The sequence below is a fragment of the Salminus brasiliensis genome, chromosome 1 (assembly GCF_030463535.1).
Source record: "Salminus brasiliensis chromosome 1, fSalBra1.hap2, whole genome shotgun sequence".
Lineage (NCBI taxonomy): Eukaryota > Metazoa > Chordata > Actinopteri > Characiformes > Bryconidae > Salminus > Salminus brasiliensis.
Genome location: NC_132878.1, coordinates 16,062,425 through 16,079,026, shown reverse-complemented (window position 1 = coordinate 16,079,026; position 16,602 = coordinate 16,062,425). Strand labels below are relative to the sequence as shown.

Here is a 16,602-nt window from a genome sequence, read left to right as displayed (position 1 = left end):
TATTATTATTATTATTATTATTATTATTATTATTTTGTTTTATTAATTTACAGTGTCATCATTAAACATATTTATGAGGGATCTGATAAAAGCGTAAGGCAAACAAAACTGTAAACTCGCTTGATAAGCTATTCTCGTCCTTACCTGAAATAAGACAAAGAATAAAAGAAACTTTTATGGCCACGTCTCAGTCTCTGTGTTGTGTGACCCACCCAGGTCTTCATGTTTAAATCTTGCCTAACCGTCACAGCTCCACCTTTCCCAATAGCTTTACTGGGATGTTATGTTTAATGAAGTGTGATGGGTGTGGCGTATATTGTGGATCTATTATGGATACCTAGGATTGTGTTTTGACATGCTCACATTATTGAGAGGATTCAAATTGCTGAGTACAGTATGTGAGCAATGGCTCGTATTAAACACATTCAGAATGTATACCTTTGCAGTTTAAGCTGCTGTTCCTAAATTAAGTAATATCAAATGATAATTGATATCAGCAAACTTTGGACAGATGTTTGATATTGAACTGAAAAGTAAGTGAGTAAATATTCTAATAATAAGAAATCTAATGCTTTGAATGTGAACAGTAAAGCATAAAAACAAACAATATAAATATCAGGAGTTGTGATATGTTTTTTTATACGTATTCAGTGTCATGCATTTTTGTGTGAAATGGTCATTTACAGTATTATGGTATTCTTTTCATGTTATATAATTCTAGAATAAGGACATAATAAGAGATGTCCACTTTTAAAGTCCACTATTAAAACCATCCCCAGTTTAATGTATGATGCCAAGTAAGTAGACTAAGCATATAGCTAGCTAACACAATGTCCATTTCTTGTTTTGAGAGTAATTAAACAACAATGTGTGCAAAAACCTTGAGGAGCTTTAGCGTGAAATGGATAATAGTGGCAGAGCACCAGTGTTTGCTAGTCAGCTTAGCTAATAATGCAAGTATTTAACAAGATCCAGGGCATCACACACACACACACACACTAAATATCCTTCTTTACATTACATTTATCTACCCTGACTGCAGTGCAGTACCAATGCTGCCTATTCTTTCACTACGGACCATACAGTAAACATCATAATGACTGAAATATGAACTGGTTGTTTTCTAGATGAACTCCAGGTAACCTTTGTGCCATTGGCAATTGGCAATCAGACAACACTGGAGCATTTGGCCCCTGGTTGTCACAGGATATTCTGCACACTGGTCAGGAGGACCACAATAGCCATATTGGTGAATTCCCACTTGACATATTTCATTACAATTACAAACAATATAAACTGTAAATGTACTGTATTGCATGGGCTGAGGCTTTATTAGGGCTATAGCAATACTCATTATCAAGCCACAGACAGGTCCAAGGCCAAATGTCCTCCACCCACCCAAAACTGAGGCGCTTAAAAGGAGTCCTAATCAGTTCAGTCATGAACAGCACCTGTGTGCTGGAGATGAGCCTCAGGTGATGAGTGGTGCTTAGCTCTTGCACACTGGAGTACAAGACCTGTGCATGAGCTCCCCACTGAATCCAGCAGAGGGAGACATTACATCTATAATCAGTGCCTTGCAAACATATTCAGCAACCTTCAAGCCTGCTTGGATTTTACCTGGATACAAATGACACAGATTGTTCCAGACAATATTTGTATGGTGTATATGCTTTAAAGTAAATGTTCAAAGTGAAAATTCTTTTTATTTTAATTAAAATTGCTGCTTGCACGAGTATTCAGCCCCCCAGACTAGTTCTTTGTAGAATCCTTTTTATCGCAGTAACAGCTTTAGGCCTGCTAGTATAGGTTTCTCTCAATGTTGAAGACCGTTTGGGAGTGATTTCGACCCAAAGCATTAGTTTTTAGCATTCCTTCAGCTTTTCTATGCTTGAGATGAATATTTAAATACAAGTCCTTTTTTACTTTCTGTGTAATATTCTCAGGTATTTTTTGCCTCTACACTTCCACTTTGACCTGAGTATGCTTTTAATATTTTTCTAACATCTCGTATACACTTAAGTGTGGTCTCTGTGTACTTTTTACACCCCTATATATAGTGTAATGCCAAAGGTAGGGCACACCTGGCCAAAGCTTCAGATGCTGCTCCGGAAGCTGAGAAAGGCCCGTCTCCCTCCACTCATCCTCACCCTCTTCTATAGAGGGGCCATAGAGAGCATCCTAAGCAGCTGCATCACTGCCTGGTTTGGGACCGGCACAGCCTCTGACCGCAAGACCCTTCAACGCATTGTGAGGACAGCTGAGAGGATCATCGGAGTCTCTCTCCCCTCCGTCATGGACATTTACACTGCCTGCTGCATCCGCAAAGCAACCAGCATTGTGGATGACTCCACCCACCCTTCACACAGACTGTTCTCCCTCCTGCCATCAGGAAGAAGGTACTGCAGCATCCGGTCCAACACGACCAGACTCTGCAATAGCTTCTTCCCCCAAGCCATCAGACTTCTCAACTCAACTTCTGACCTGATGTCTTTTCTGTTACATGCACACTCTCTCTCTCTCTCTCTCTCTCTCTCCAACCATTTACCCCAGATAAAAATGGGAAGCATTTTTTGCACAAAGCATTTGCATTAATAACATTACTACCTCACTGGACTCAATATTTATTACACACTGCACAATTTGCACACTACCGCCAATTATTTATTATTCCGTCTGTACTGTGTTGTGTTGTCTGTCCGCACTTGTATTGTGTTGCACTTGTGTTTTGTATGCACTGTCTATGTTGCACCATGGTCCTGGAGGAGCGTTGTTTCGTTTCACTGTTACTCTGTATGTAGTTGAAATGACAATAAAACCCACTTGACTTGACTTGACTAATAGGATTAAGCCACTAAAAAAAAGAGTGTTTTTTTATGGCTGTAGGAAAATATTCATACACTTATGTATTGCGATATTATGTTTTGCAATGCTGTATTGATTCCTATTATTCTAAAACTTTCAATATTCCCTCGGATGGTGTTTTGATGTTGGTGGGGGAGAGTGTCTTCAAACACTCCCAGGACATTAAATGGTTTAATGATGTAAATCTGAAGACTAAAATGAATGAAAATAGACTTAATAAGACAACAAAGAAGAAGATTTCCCACCAGGGAACGAGATCCATTTTTTGAGAATTAAGGTGATAAGTCAGAATAGCTTTGCATTGACTGGACTCTGAGGCACCACAGTGACATGGCCAGTAGCATGTGTCACACAGCTCCAGAGGCTTGGGATTGTAGGTTCAATTTCTGCTCTGGTCTTAATCTGTGAAGGGGTTGGTCTGTTCTCCCTGTATTCCTCCAGCTCCTCTAGCTGCTCTCTAGGTGTGTGAGTAAACTGCCCGGTCAAGGGGGTGTTCCTGCCTTATACCCAATGTTTCGGGGTAAGCTCCAGACTCACTCCACCCTCACATTGAAGAAGTGGATAAGAAGACGACCGTTCTCAATCACTTGAGAGTATCAGTGGTACCAATAATTGTGGAATAACATGAAATGTAGATGATTCCTCTCAAGCTTCTGCACTTTGCTGCATCTGCAGTTCACAATCCTGACATGAAGCTGGACAGTTTTTTAGCATTTGCATTCCCAGTGACACTTACACTACCCGTCCACTAGAGGGAGTGTGAGCACATTATTATTCTCTCTCTCTCTCTCTCTCTCTCTCATCCGCACGTTTCTAATGTGTCCCTCATAGCGCCCTGCAAAGTGAACTTCACAAGGTTTTCATTCAGTCAAACGCAGATCTCAGACTGGAGGGCCGACCCCTCTATTAGAAGGGACCGTATAAACAAACATCGGAATACAGCCTACAAAGTGTGCCAGACAGTCTCGGATGGAGTTGGATCATCGGCTCGTCGCGTTATTTGTTGTGATGCGTGAGACGAGGAGAGCTTAGGAGAAGTGCAGGACCCCAGGCGTGACATATGTGCGAAAGCATGGCTGATAGAGCAGGACATCACCCGAGCCACAGCCTGGCTCTTCTGGGGGGAATACTTGAAACACAAGACGGTGATGCCCAGCAACAAAATCTTGTTGATGGAAGCCATGCCCTGGTGACTAACGGACTTTCCATTGAAGGGGACGAATCAGTCAACGGTCACAGGAATACACCTGGAGACACAATATGTTTTCACGCTGAGCTGTAATGTGACCTCGAAAGAGAAAGTTCATGAACGATCTGTGAGTTGGTTTAGAAAGACCGGCTAATAACACTGAATGTACATTTCTTTAATGTGCACTTTTTGAAAGTTTTTTATAAATCATAAATTCATTAATAATGAAAGTGATTATTTATTTTAAGTGCATTTTATAGTGGTTTTTGTTGTTATTTGGTTGTCTTAACATAAAAATTCCATAAAGGCTGTTATAATGCAATTTTTTAAGTGTAGATTATTATTATTATTATTATTATTATTATTATTATTATTATTGCGCTAACATGGCATTACTGTGACGTTCCAGATTGTTGCCAATGTGGTATTAAGTGGTTGCTACGGTGTTTAATTTGGTTGCTAAGTTGCGAGTAAATAAATGTGATGTCCTATGCTGTGGTTATGATGCTGTTTGTTGATTGATACATTGTTAGCTGCAGTTGCTACGTCACAAGTGGTTGCTAAGGTGTTTCTAGGTGCTTGTGAGTGTGTGTGTGTGTGTGTCCTTTTGGGATGAAATGCCATTGTGACATCACCAGAGGCAGTGATTTCAAATGTTCCGAACGTTCCAACGTTCATTTCTATGGAGATTAATGGAGTTTAAAAACCGCTGTAGAAGAACCTGCATCAGAGCCTGTGCTCTTCTGGAAAGGCTTTATGGTAGATTAGGTGAACACGCGTCCTCTTTTTGAGATTTTCTTAACCTCTACGGATGCAGTTTTAAACAAGTCCTGCCTGCCACAGGTGGTAAATGTACCAGCACCTGTAGATCACTGCTGTCCAATCAAAAACATGTATCTCCATTTTTGTCTGTTTTTAATTTTTCGCCATGGTTTGAACCCTGTAGCTGCTCGGTACACTGTGTAAATAAATCTGGACAAATAGACCAATAGAAATGCTTTAAAATGTTTTTTTAGAAAGTCTTATTTTACATTAACTTCCATTCAAAGTTAAGAACAATTTTGCCTTCTCGTGTAAAATCACCATCACACTGGACAGCGATGATCTGAATGGTCCAAAAGCATCAGAATCAGTATACAGTATCAGTATAATACTAAATATCAAATCAGTATCACACACACACACGCACACACACACACACACACACACACACACACACACTTATAGCATGTAAGAACCACTAGGAGAAGTAAACAGTGTGTAGTGAAATAGTGATTTTTCTTTTATCTCACGGCAGTCGTGCTCTAAATATTGGAGAAGTGAGCTTGGGACCGGAAGGTCGCTAGTTCAACTCACAGAACCAGCATCTAAGGCACCTAAACCTCAATTTGTTCACGGGCTCTGAGGTTGTTCCCTCTAGCTCTGGTGTGCGTGTCTTCACTGCTATGAATAAGTTAAATGTGGAGGATGAATTCTGTTGCACTGCTATGCAATGGCCGGAAAGTGTGCATATATATGTGTATATATATATATTCTCTTTTTTTTGCTTATTAGATTATGGGGTCATATAGATGATTAAGGCTGTTTATTAGTCTTGGTAAATGAGTACATATTTCTGTATTAGTGTTCATTAACATAGTCATATGGTTTTAGGGGTATTTTACACAACTTAGGCCTACCTAAAGCCCCCCATCTACGACCTCCTACAGACACCCATGTATCCCCACTGTCCTCTTTTTTGAAAACCAAAATATGGTTACCCTACATTTAATGTTGGGATTTTGCTGTGTGGATTTGATTGCATTCAGCTACAAGAGCATTAGTGAATTCTGGATCATAAGAGGTATTAGATTAAGCTCCTTCACTACAGAGAGTGTAGTACCACTGCTCCACAGCCCAATGCTTTACAGTAGACATGGTGACCGTAGGCTCTTGTGTTGCCACTTCTATCAGCAATTAATTTCTATGGAGATTAAACAAGCTGTTTGTGTAACTGCACACCAGCATCAGCAGAGGGTGCACCTTAATGTATCTGAAGACGTGTCTGGATACTTTTGGAAATTGTGTGTGTTGGAGTCAGGTCTGTTTCTTGCTATAAGTGCCATATAGGCAGTGTCTTTAAAAAATACAAATAAATATTTATTAAGTAATAATAATAAATATTGACTTAAGTTATTTAAATATGTATAGTTTATTGTGTTCGATTTGTACTGTACATAGTTCTATTTTCCCTTTCTCATCTATTGAATGTTTGTTGGTCAATATTAATAAAAGATCCTGCATCATTCAGGTGTGGAGAATAATATGAGTCGAAGTGGGGGGTGCATGTAGGATATTGTCTATTGTCTTAGTTTTAATTTAGGCCATACATTCTTAAAACTAAAGGTGTACAAATGGTTCTTTGAGTGATGCCATATAGGAACCACTTTTGGTTTGTTAAAAAAACTTTATGACATTGTCAAGGTTCTTTACAAGGTTCTTTTTCTTTTATCGGTTAAAAAAACACCTTGAAATTGATTAAATTGATATGGAACCTTTTTCATCAAGTAAAGGCTCCTTAAGCCTTTCCTCCCACATTTCTATTACAAACATGGTACTTCCATGGCAAAAACCCTTTATAGCACCTTTATTTTTTAGCAGTGACTGGCTAGCCCAGGACAGCACGGTCACCCCTGCACATGGGAGATTGGTCTCAGTTCTCCATCCAGACAGAGTTTGTGAGTAACTGTCTCTACTGTCCAGGAAAGGTTTTCTACTAGATGTAGCATTGCTGTGAGGATTTGATTGCATTCAGCGACTACCATCATTCCAGAGAGCACAGTTTCACTGCTCCACTGCTCAATGCCGGTGAGCTTTATACACCGCTAGCCCATGCCTCTCATTAGGCATGGTACCAATAGCTTAATTGTATTTATCCAATTCTAATGGCAATATGACGCCACAGGAATTAGTTAAGCTGTATATGTGTGTTTGCACATCTGTGTCAGCAATGGGTGCAATTAAAAGTACATGAATGCATTCATTAGAAGGGGTGTCCACAAATATTTGGATATTTTCTGCGTATATAGTAACACAGCTATTTTCTTAGCTTCCTGGCAGAGTAGCTGTCAAAAACAAAAAACAGAAACGTGTCAACCAGGTTTTCCCCAAAGATCCACCCCTGAAGCAGCTGTAGTTTCACGAAAGTTCCATCCACTTTCAAGACATGTTATCAGAAGGCGTTTTGGAAAATGTCACCTTACAGACTGCTGTGGCGCTGCTGTAGGTGGCGAGTAGGCCTGTTATCAACGGTTATAGTGATGTGCTAATTTTCATTTTGACTGGAATGTCCCTTTAACCAATCTTATATCCTTCCTGTAAATCAGTCGAGAACAGATGTCTCATATAAAAATATCACAGAGAAATCAAAAAAGAGACTTATAGTCCATCCTGTTATTAAGTTGTTCTGCTGGGACTTCCCTGCCTTTAAGCCACACAACACATGGTGTTTCCTCCTAATGACCTGTATCAGAAAAACATTTCCTACCAATTAGAACTGTTCTGAATGTTCCTAAAATAGCTGTTTTTACACAATCTTAAACAACACATGATGACCATTATGTTGGCATGGTAGCTGAGTCAACCTTACGCCACGTATTGTATGTAGAGCTAAAGGCAAACAGTGACTTTATTTCAACACTATTGGTGGTGTTAGCGATGACGGCAGCAGGTAACCATAATCTCACTTCATAGAAATTGCACCACACAGCTTACGTACAGAGCTAGAGGGTTTTTACCAGACACTGTTTTATCACACTTACTAAGCCCTGTACCACACTACATCACACTGTCAATGAGGGATCTTTTAGTTTTTCATGTTTTTAGTCCAAGTCAACACCTAATGGTGCAATAGGTCATATTTTCACTGTCTCATTATTACAAGTTACCAAGCAAGAAACGAGCAGCACTGAGGCCCGCAGGTCGTCAACAACTGAGGCCTATGCTTAACTAGGAGGTTTCAAAGTTACAAAGTTGTTAATCATTGTTTCTTATGCGTCATAACTTCAGAAATGAGTGACACTTGTTCACATAAATCACATAAATCTTTTTATTTTTCAAAATACAGACCCACTTACAGTGTCCCCAGGTTTCCTGTAGCTGCCTGTATCAGATTTAAAAGACTTGATGCTAGAAAGCCAACATACTGGCCACTTCCAATCTAACAAAAATGGTCATAACCATACCAAACAGTGCTTGGAGCAGCAAGAACAGCTCGGCTTGTCCCACCAACCCCCTTAAGATACATGTCCCGGCACTAAGGCAGGGTAGGGATGTCCAATCTAATCTCCATGTTGTAAATATATATATATGCAAAATAATGATTGATGACAAACCGTGATGAATCATAAATCAATAAGAAAAAAGGTAATAATAACCCATCTTGCAAGCCCACAAGATGATCTAGAATACAATAAAAAAATTTGTCTTGTGAGGCACTCCAAACATCTGGGCTACGCCCTAATCATCTTTTTTCTTTTTGAAATTCTATTATGTTCATTTATTCAGAACATTATGTGTGTACATGATTACGTGTCATCATGTGAGATCTTGTGACTGTGTGCCCTGAAACTAAAAACAAAAAACAACAATTTCATTCATTACTATTTCATAAACATGAAGCAGGAAATATCAAACAGTCCCAGACGGAAGCATATGGGCGACAGACGTCTGTGTACTTACTTACTAATCATTACTGCTGGCTGATGGATTTCCTTAAAGCTTACCACATGCATGAGGAAAGGGATGCAGTTATGGGGAAATTCCACCAATTCTTCTATATTCTTCTATATGATTCAATTACTGTGAGCCATGTGAGTCATTCAGTGTGGTTTGGTATGAAATGATACTTTGTGTGTAGAGACATTGTTCTTATTATTTACTTCCCAAAAGCTTTTTATGAACCTTGCAGTCCTATATGTGAAGGTTCATAGTTTTTCCATGTGGAGATGTAATGTTTTAAAATAGTGCCAAATCTGAACATTTACAACTTTGTGACATTTGTAAAGGTGTAACTTTCTAAACAAATTTAAGAGTGTATTAATAATCATTAAGTCATAAAACGGCAACGCCTATGCACTGGATTTCAGATTTCAGCTCTTCTATTGCAAATCTATAATGCTCTGTTTAGATTTGGAATCTATAATATCGTGACTTGTCTAGTACACTACATAGGGAGTAGTGTGTAATTTGGGATTAAACCTCTGTCTTGTTTTTGAACCTCTGTCTTTGATTTTATACAACTGTGGCAATCAGACACAATGAAACATTTAAATTAAATGATTCCAATTCAGACCAGTCAATTTCTAGCTCCTCCCATTGTTCTGTACTATTAGTACAGTAAGAAAGGCTGCAGTAGAGACTTAGTCAAGGATACAGGTCATGGCAATGGAAATAACCCTGATTTGCAACCGTAACGTCTGCAGAAAAAAAACAAAAAAACACAGCATTCAACTGCCCCCTCTGCCTGACTGTGACAATAACACCGCTTGTTGCACCCTAATTAAAGAATACTAGGAAACTGTGAATGCTCCCTTGCTGCTGGCAGACAGGGTGATGGGTGGTGGCTCGATGTTCAGCTCCTCTCGGAGTTCCTCCAGGTTCTGCTCCCAGCGGTGCTCGTAGAACACACTTAATACACAGCGGGCACGGCTGCCACTGCGCAGGGCCCAGGGCCCAAGAGACCCCAGCAGCTTCTGGAGACGACTGAAAGACACAAACACACAGCTTAATTTATTGCAAACACAGGCTAGCTTCTCCTTGGTTCAGAATTGGTGAACTAGTGGTGAGTTCCTTATCACAAAACCATTCCTGGCTGGATATTATACAGCCACTTTCATCAATCAATGGCACTGATAAAGCCAAAGCCAATGTACTGGCGCCACTCCCATTACCACTAAGGTCACTGTAGTGCTGATAACTGTTCTTTACCAATCTTGTTGAAAGAAACAAAGGAATAAAGGTTATTTGGCAAATTATGCCCACCAGATGGGATACAGTCTGTAATTGTTCGCCTATATAGTGAACCTATAATGTAGGTGGACTTCAAAATGTTTAGTGGGTGTTTCTCTTCCTTTTTTTTTTTAAGAGTGGTTGGACATCACTTTTAATGAATGCATTCAGATACCCATTGCTTACACAGTGCACAGCTTGTCTAGCCCCTAGAGTAGTACTGCCAATAGAATAGGATTCTCTGGAGCAGACAAACATGAACCTATTTGCACCATGCCTATTGCCAGATGTGGGCTAGATTGGTAAAAAAGCACCCTCAGCGTTGGGCAGTGGATCAGTGGAACTGTGTTCTCTGGAAGGATGGTGCTACATTCAATACAGTGCAGATGCAGTGGTGATCATCCAACATCCTGATCTCACTAACGCTTGTCACTGAATGCAATCAAATGCTCCCAGCAGTGCTCCAAATTCTAGTAGAAAGCTTTCCCTGGACAGTAAAGACAATTACACCAAAAAAAAAAGCAGGACAAATCCTTCTATTAAAAAAAAAAGAAAATTTTGGAAGAAACAGTCACAATACTTTTGTCTATATAGTGTACTTGTGTTCTTCTATGTTTACACTGTGACAGATGAGGAGTCTAACCCTAACCTAACTCTAGTTTTTGGAAAAAAAATAAAGGATGATCAGAAATAAGCTGATTATGTCTACAGGGGAACTCGAAAGTGTCAACAGTGAGTTGACAAACTATATTCTACACCATCCACACAAAATGATAGAAGAAGTGACTGGAGGAAAATACAGGAGGAACTATTTTGTAATGGTAGAATTCTCCAGTGAGAAACAATTACAGTTACTTCTCGAATGGGTTTAGTTTTGTTCTTATGTTTTTGGCACAGCAGAAATCACAGTGTTGAGTTCTCACAACTACAGTAAGTAAAGAGTTTTAAGAAATGCCTCTTGAAATATTTTGCCTAATGATTTAGCCTTTGGATTCAGCCTGGGAGAAGATTGTTCTCCCATTGCTGTGCAGGTTAAATGCAAATGGTAGGTGAATTGGCGATGATAGACTGTCCCTAGGTATGGGTGTGTGTGGGACCCTGCGATGGACTGCCTCCCTGACAATTCAATTAAACATATTATTCACAGTAACTGTGAAAAACACCAGTCTACATATTAACAGTTGGCTAAGCTACGCCTGGTAACCTGTAATAAGAACAGATGCACTTTACCTGGAGGATAGACGGAGTGGACCCAGGGCTGCTCCCAGAATGCACATGGGCAGACCTGTCTGTGCAGCCTCAAACCACTTAACAGCAACTTCCCCTAAAACAGGTACCATAAATATTGCCATGACACTTCACTACAAATGCAATGTTTGGCAGCCCAAGATGCTGTTTTTGTCATGGGGGAATAAAAACAAATACCATAGCAACAACAGCAGCAACAACAAGTAAGCCTGTACTACTTACCAAGCATATTGGTCGGCATGCCTAGCAATGTGTGTAGTAGGTCATGCACCTCTCTGTATCTCTGCATAACATACGCTAGCTCCTCATCATCAACAAACTTCACATCAGCACGGGTATCAGGGGTGACTTTCTGAAACGAACCAAGACAAAACTGTTGATACAATGTTTCAGGATTTAAAAATGCACTAAAAAAGTCAACTGCTTTCACCCATTTACATTATCTTCCAGGAAACGGAGATATTCCTTTCCTAGGGAACCATCTGGAAGAGTCGACATACAGCAAAGGTCCAGTGTGGACAGACGGATCCTTGGACGTTCCCTGAGGACATTATAAACAGAGTTGCAATGGCAATGAAAAAATAACTGAAAAACCAATAAATTACAGAATGCTCTAGGGATTGGGTTCATGCATGGATATAAAGAGACACCAGGAACATTCAACGTTAGAAAGAATCAAGGGTTTTCCTTACGTGAGAATGGAGTAACCTTCAGGGTCATTCCTCATTCTGTCCCTTAGGTTGATCAAGGCCAGGTGCCCAGTGGTCTCTCCAAGCACAGCTACCATATCTGCATGAGAAAAAACTACTACAGTCATGTACAAAAAAAGGAAGACACTCCATGAAAACCTTTGTCTTTCTGAACACATTTAAACACCTGCCATTTGATCCTCGTTCGAACAATATTGAGAAATGGAGGTAATATAACTAAACACATAGAACTAAAACATGTCACATCAACATTTATTACCACTTGAAATGTCTAAAATGAGAATCAGGTGCAGCACATCAGCTGCAGATGATCAGAACATCATTAGAGAGGATTCTGGAGGAGCCTGTGTTAATGTATTCTCTGACAGTTTGTTGGTTTGCTCTTGATTGTTGAAGTAAGTGGTAATATGATAGCCTGATCCAAAGAGCTCTCTGAGGCCTTCAGAAAGAAGGTTGTAGATGTATTAGAGTCTGTGAAAGGTTTTTGAAAAGATACAAGAACAATTAGAAATCAGCCACACTACAAGTGCAACAACTGCCAACACAGCCAGGTCAGACCGTCCTAGAGAGTTTAACAGCAGACGGCAAGATGCATAAAGAAATCTTTAGCAACCCTTAAATGTCATAATGGAACCTACAGGTACAAAAATAAGAGCAAAACAAACTGTCTGAGGTTTTATTTAACACAGGTCCCAAAGTACAGCATACAATGCCCGATACAGCTCACACAGTTTGGTAATGATGAGAGGGTAGTGTATGTTATGCAGAGATGTAGAGAGGTGCATGACCTACTACACATGTTGCTAGGCATGCCAACCAGTATGTTTGGTAAGCAGTGCAGGCTTACTAGTTGTTGTTGTTGTTGCTGTTGCCGTTGTTGCTGCGGGTGTTTTTTGACAGAAACAGCATCTTAGTCAGCAAAACATTGCGGTTTTAGTGGCCTGAACCACAATGCCTAATACAGATTACATGATCATGAACAAAGTAGATACTAACAAACATGTAAAATGTTGTGTGTAGATGGAGTGTCATGGCAATATTTATGCTACCTGTTTCAGAGAAAGTTACTGCTACTGTTTAAGGTTGCACAGACAGGTTTGCCAATGTGCATTCTAGGAGTAGTCCTGGGTCCACTCCGCCTGTCGACCAGGTAAAGTGAATCTGTTCCTATTACAGGTCACCAATTATGAGCAAGAAACTACACAAGTTTGATTTTAATGGAAGGTGTGTAAAGAGAAAATTCTTGCTGTAAAAAAAAAGTTAATTAGAACACCTAGACATAGACCAGGACTTCTGGAACTTCGACTGTACACAGATGAATCTTGAGTCTTGCAACATGAAAATCTATTTTGTTCTAATAATCTGCAGCTCATGTGCTGCACCTGACATGGGCCTTTTAAGTTGTTATAAATGTGGGTATGTCATGTTTTTTACCTGTTTTTTATCAAGTAATTTTACATTTTATTTTTAATTATGATTTTAAAAGATATTTCTTCAGTTTTATGTGTTTAGTTATATTACCTCCATCTCTCAATATTAAAAATACATCAGGATCAATGGTCCACATGTTTAAATATGGAAAAAAACACACACACTGATACTGAAACAAAAATTCATACAAGCCACACGCCAACACCTCGGGTATTTTTTTTGTTTGTTTGTTTCCAGAAGCCTGATATGTATCTGCTCTTTTTGTTTTGCTTTCAATATTATTTTAATCTACATTCATTTATCTGATGTCAGTTTTACAGATAACATCATCAGACCCTCACCATGTCTGTATGGATTCTGTAATGCAGCAACACCGGACCCTACAGCAAGAAGAGCTTTTTGAACAGGACTTGTTTGGATGTGGCCTGGATACAGCTTTCCATAGTGGTGGTCTGAGGTCCAGGTAGTGTACTGGTGCCTGACCAGAACTGCAGTGAAGAGACATTAGTTAAGTACATAGAGACAAATTACAAGTAACATAAACTAGAACAAATCCAACTTCTAATTGGTCAATGTAGTGAAAAAGCAAGATATGCCCAACGAATTATTACATACATAACCCCACCAGCTGCTCAAATACTTTATTAACTTAATTTAAAAAAGCTTAAATGAGCTTGGCTTGGCTAATAACAATAATGTATGTTTTTGGTAGGCTTTTTTTAATCCTAAAAGGTTATCAGTGCTGCTAAGAATTATTGGTATCACCTGAATGGTCCATTATAGATGCCTCGTAGATTCTCACCTGACATTTTAACATTTTAACATTCAGCTAAATGTGTATTGTATTCAACTGGATGAAAGTAAATGAATCATTTACATTTAACTTACAGTTTAATTGCATTTAACAGGCATTCAGCTGAATGTTTGTTGAATCTTAGGTGATTATCTTCAGCGCATCTTAAGTGGACCATTCAGGTAAAGTGATCCAGAATAATATTGCTGATATCTAAAAATAGTCAGAATTACAGTGTACAAATCTGAAAATACATTTGTACTAGTAAAACAAAAAAAGGCAAACATAGTTTTGATATTTCAACCAGTTTTTTGTGGAAATATGTATGTTTTTGCTTTGTTTGTAGAATCCTAGAAAACAGGACAAGCTTTTTTCTACAGTTACATCCTTGTAATTAAGATGAGGTTAATAAAAATAACCTGCTGTTTTTCAGAAGTCAAACTTATTAGCAGAATTAGACAAAAGAAAAGATGATCACATCATTCGCAGCTGGTTGTCATTATAGCGGTCAGACCAAACTGGACATATATTCGCATATATTAGCTAGTTTTCTTGAATCTGATGTTTCTATCTGATAACTGTCTGAGTGAATGTGATTCTGATAAACTCCCATTCCCACACTCACACATAGGACGAAATGAAAGTTACGAACATTTAACATAAATAATATAATATACTTTCTTGAAAATAATAAACCTATTCATGAGAAGACCTTTAATTACACAAAAATAACATTTGTGCAACAAATAAATGTTTTTTGTGATAAAGACATATATTGTACACTCAATCTGAAATCATTGAAAGCCCAATAATGCCAGTTCTTCAAACCAGCTCACAAGATCTTAACTCATTTACTCATATATGTTGTAATATTATTTTTTTTTTACGAGTCAACACTCGTAACTTATTGCATAGATAAAAAAAGAATTGTAGGTGAAACTTTTACACTATATATATATATATATATATATATATATATATATATATATATATATATATATTAGCTATATATTATACACACACACACACACAATCAGAACTGCTGGTTTATTTACTGATACTGGAAAGTCTTATCAAATATACAGCTCTATGAAAATCTTAAAGACACTGAACGAAGAAACTGTCCTCTCGACTTCAGGACTCTCAATGGCAGGGTGCAGACTTTACCTTAGCTTCGCTATATAACTAACGCTGACGCTAACTAACCAACTGACTGCAGAAAACTGTATTTAACTAACTAACCAACCACTGCAGATATTTAGCTGATCTTTAGGACATAATGTAACCTATAGCTAAATACCAAAGGACAAGCACGACTTAATACACCGACATGTGTTCACCGTCAAACTATTACTACACCCTACTGACTCAACTGCGCTCACTCAGCTAACCAGCTAGCTGCGCCTACCTCGCGCCGCCCCTATAATAAAACACCTCTGAAGCAGGGGCTTAAAAAGCTGGCGCTGAAGAGATGAGAGTATTTGGTGAGTAGAACTGTCGAGCGTGTACATCTGGTCACTCAGCAGCTCCACAAACACGCAGAAACTGAGTTTGTGTGGATTCGTGTTGGGTTTCGTTTCTGGGTGGTTTCTTCAGTTTGATGTGTTTAGTTATTTTACCTCAGTCTCTCAGTATTGTTCACATGAAGATCAAAGGTTTATGTTTGAATATGAAAACTAATATATATATATATATATATATATATATATATATATTATTATTTTTTTTTTTCTTTTTTTTTTTCCATGGGGTGTCCAATTTTTTCATTACTGATACTGATAGTAAAATTCATACCAGCCACACACCAAAACCCTGAGTATTTTTTGTTTGTTTGTTTGTTTGTTTCCAGAAGTCCGATATGTATCTGCTCTTTTTGTTTTGCTTTCAATATTATTTAAATCCACATTCATCTATCTGATGTCTGTTTTACAGGGAACATCATTAGAGCCATCAATCTAATGGAGTCTTTAATAGTGATCGTACAGGAGCCGCACCACGTCTGTAGGGGGTTTACAAAGTGGCTACATCAGACCCTATGGTCGGAAGAGCTTTCTGACCACTTTCCATAGTGGTGGTCTGAGGTCCAGCTAGTGTACTGCTGCCTGGCCAGAAGGCCAGTTAGGTACATAAAGGAGACACCAAGGTGGTGTCCTGGAGTTTGAATAGGTGGGTATGTTGTGCCTTTAAAAACAGTCCTGGTCCTACAGTTTGTCTGAGCTGTACTGAAATACTAAACACACGACTAAACAACTAGCACTCGACAGGTGAATCAAGGCATTTAATGAAGGATCCTCTGTTAAATTGAAACTTAGAAATAAAAATACTAAAAAAGCCACTAGCAGCCACTCAGCTTAAATATGAGCGCTCTTCAGTAGACA

The 16,602-nt window shown here is 38.8% G+C and overlaps 1 protein-coding gene across 3 annotated transcripts in view; it reads right to left on the bottom strand.

Moving 5' to 3' along the window:
- Positions 1 to 8,114: 8,114 nt before the first annotated feature.
- The window catches only part of coq4 (coenzyme Q4 homolog (S. cerevisiae)), a 13,019-nt gene continuing 4,531 nt past the window's right edge, over positions 8,115 to 16,602 (bottom strand). For all 3 annotated transcript variants that reach the window (XM_072673308.1, XM_072673317.1, XM_072673300.1), the window contains exons 2-7: positions 13,773 to 13,919; positions 11,983 to 12,079; positions 11,729 to 11,831; positions 11,513 to 11,642; positions 11,273 to 11,366; positions 8,115 to 9,796 (exon numbers count right to left, since the gene is read on the bottom strand). In XM_072673308.1, coding sequence (XP_072529409.1) covers positions 9,604 to 9,796; positions 11,273 to 11,366; positions 11,513 to 11,642; positions 11,729 to 11,831; positions 11,983 to 12,077 — 615 coding nt within the window. In that variant the 5' untranslated portion in view covers positions 12,078 to 12,079; positions 13,773 to 13,919 and the 3' untranslated portion in view covers positions 8,115 to 9,603. The remainder of the gene's footprint in view (positions 9,797 to 11,272; positions 11,367 to 11,512; positions 11,643 to 11,728; positions 11,832 to 11,982; positions 12,080 to 13,772; positions 13,920 to 16,602) is intronic.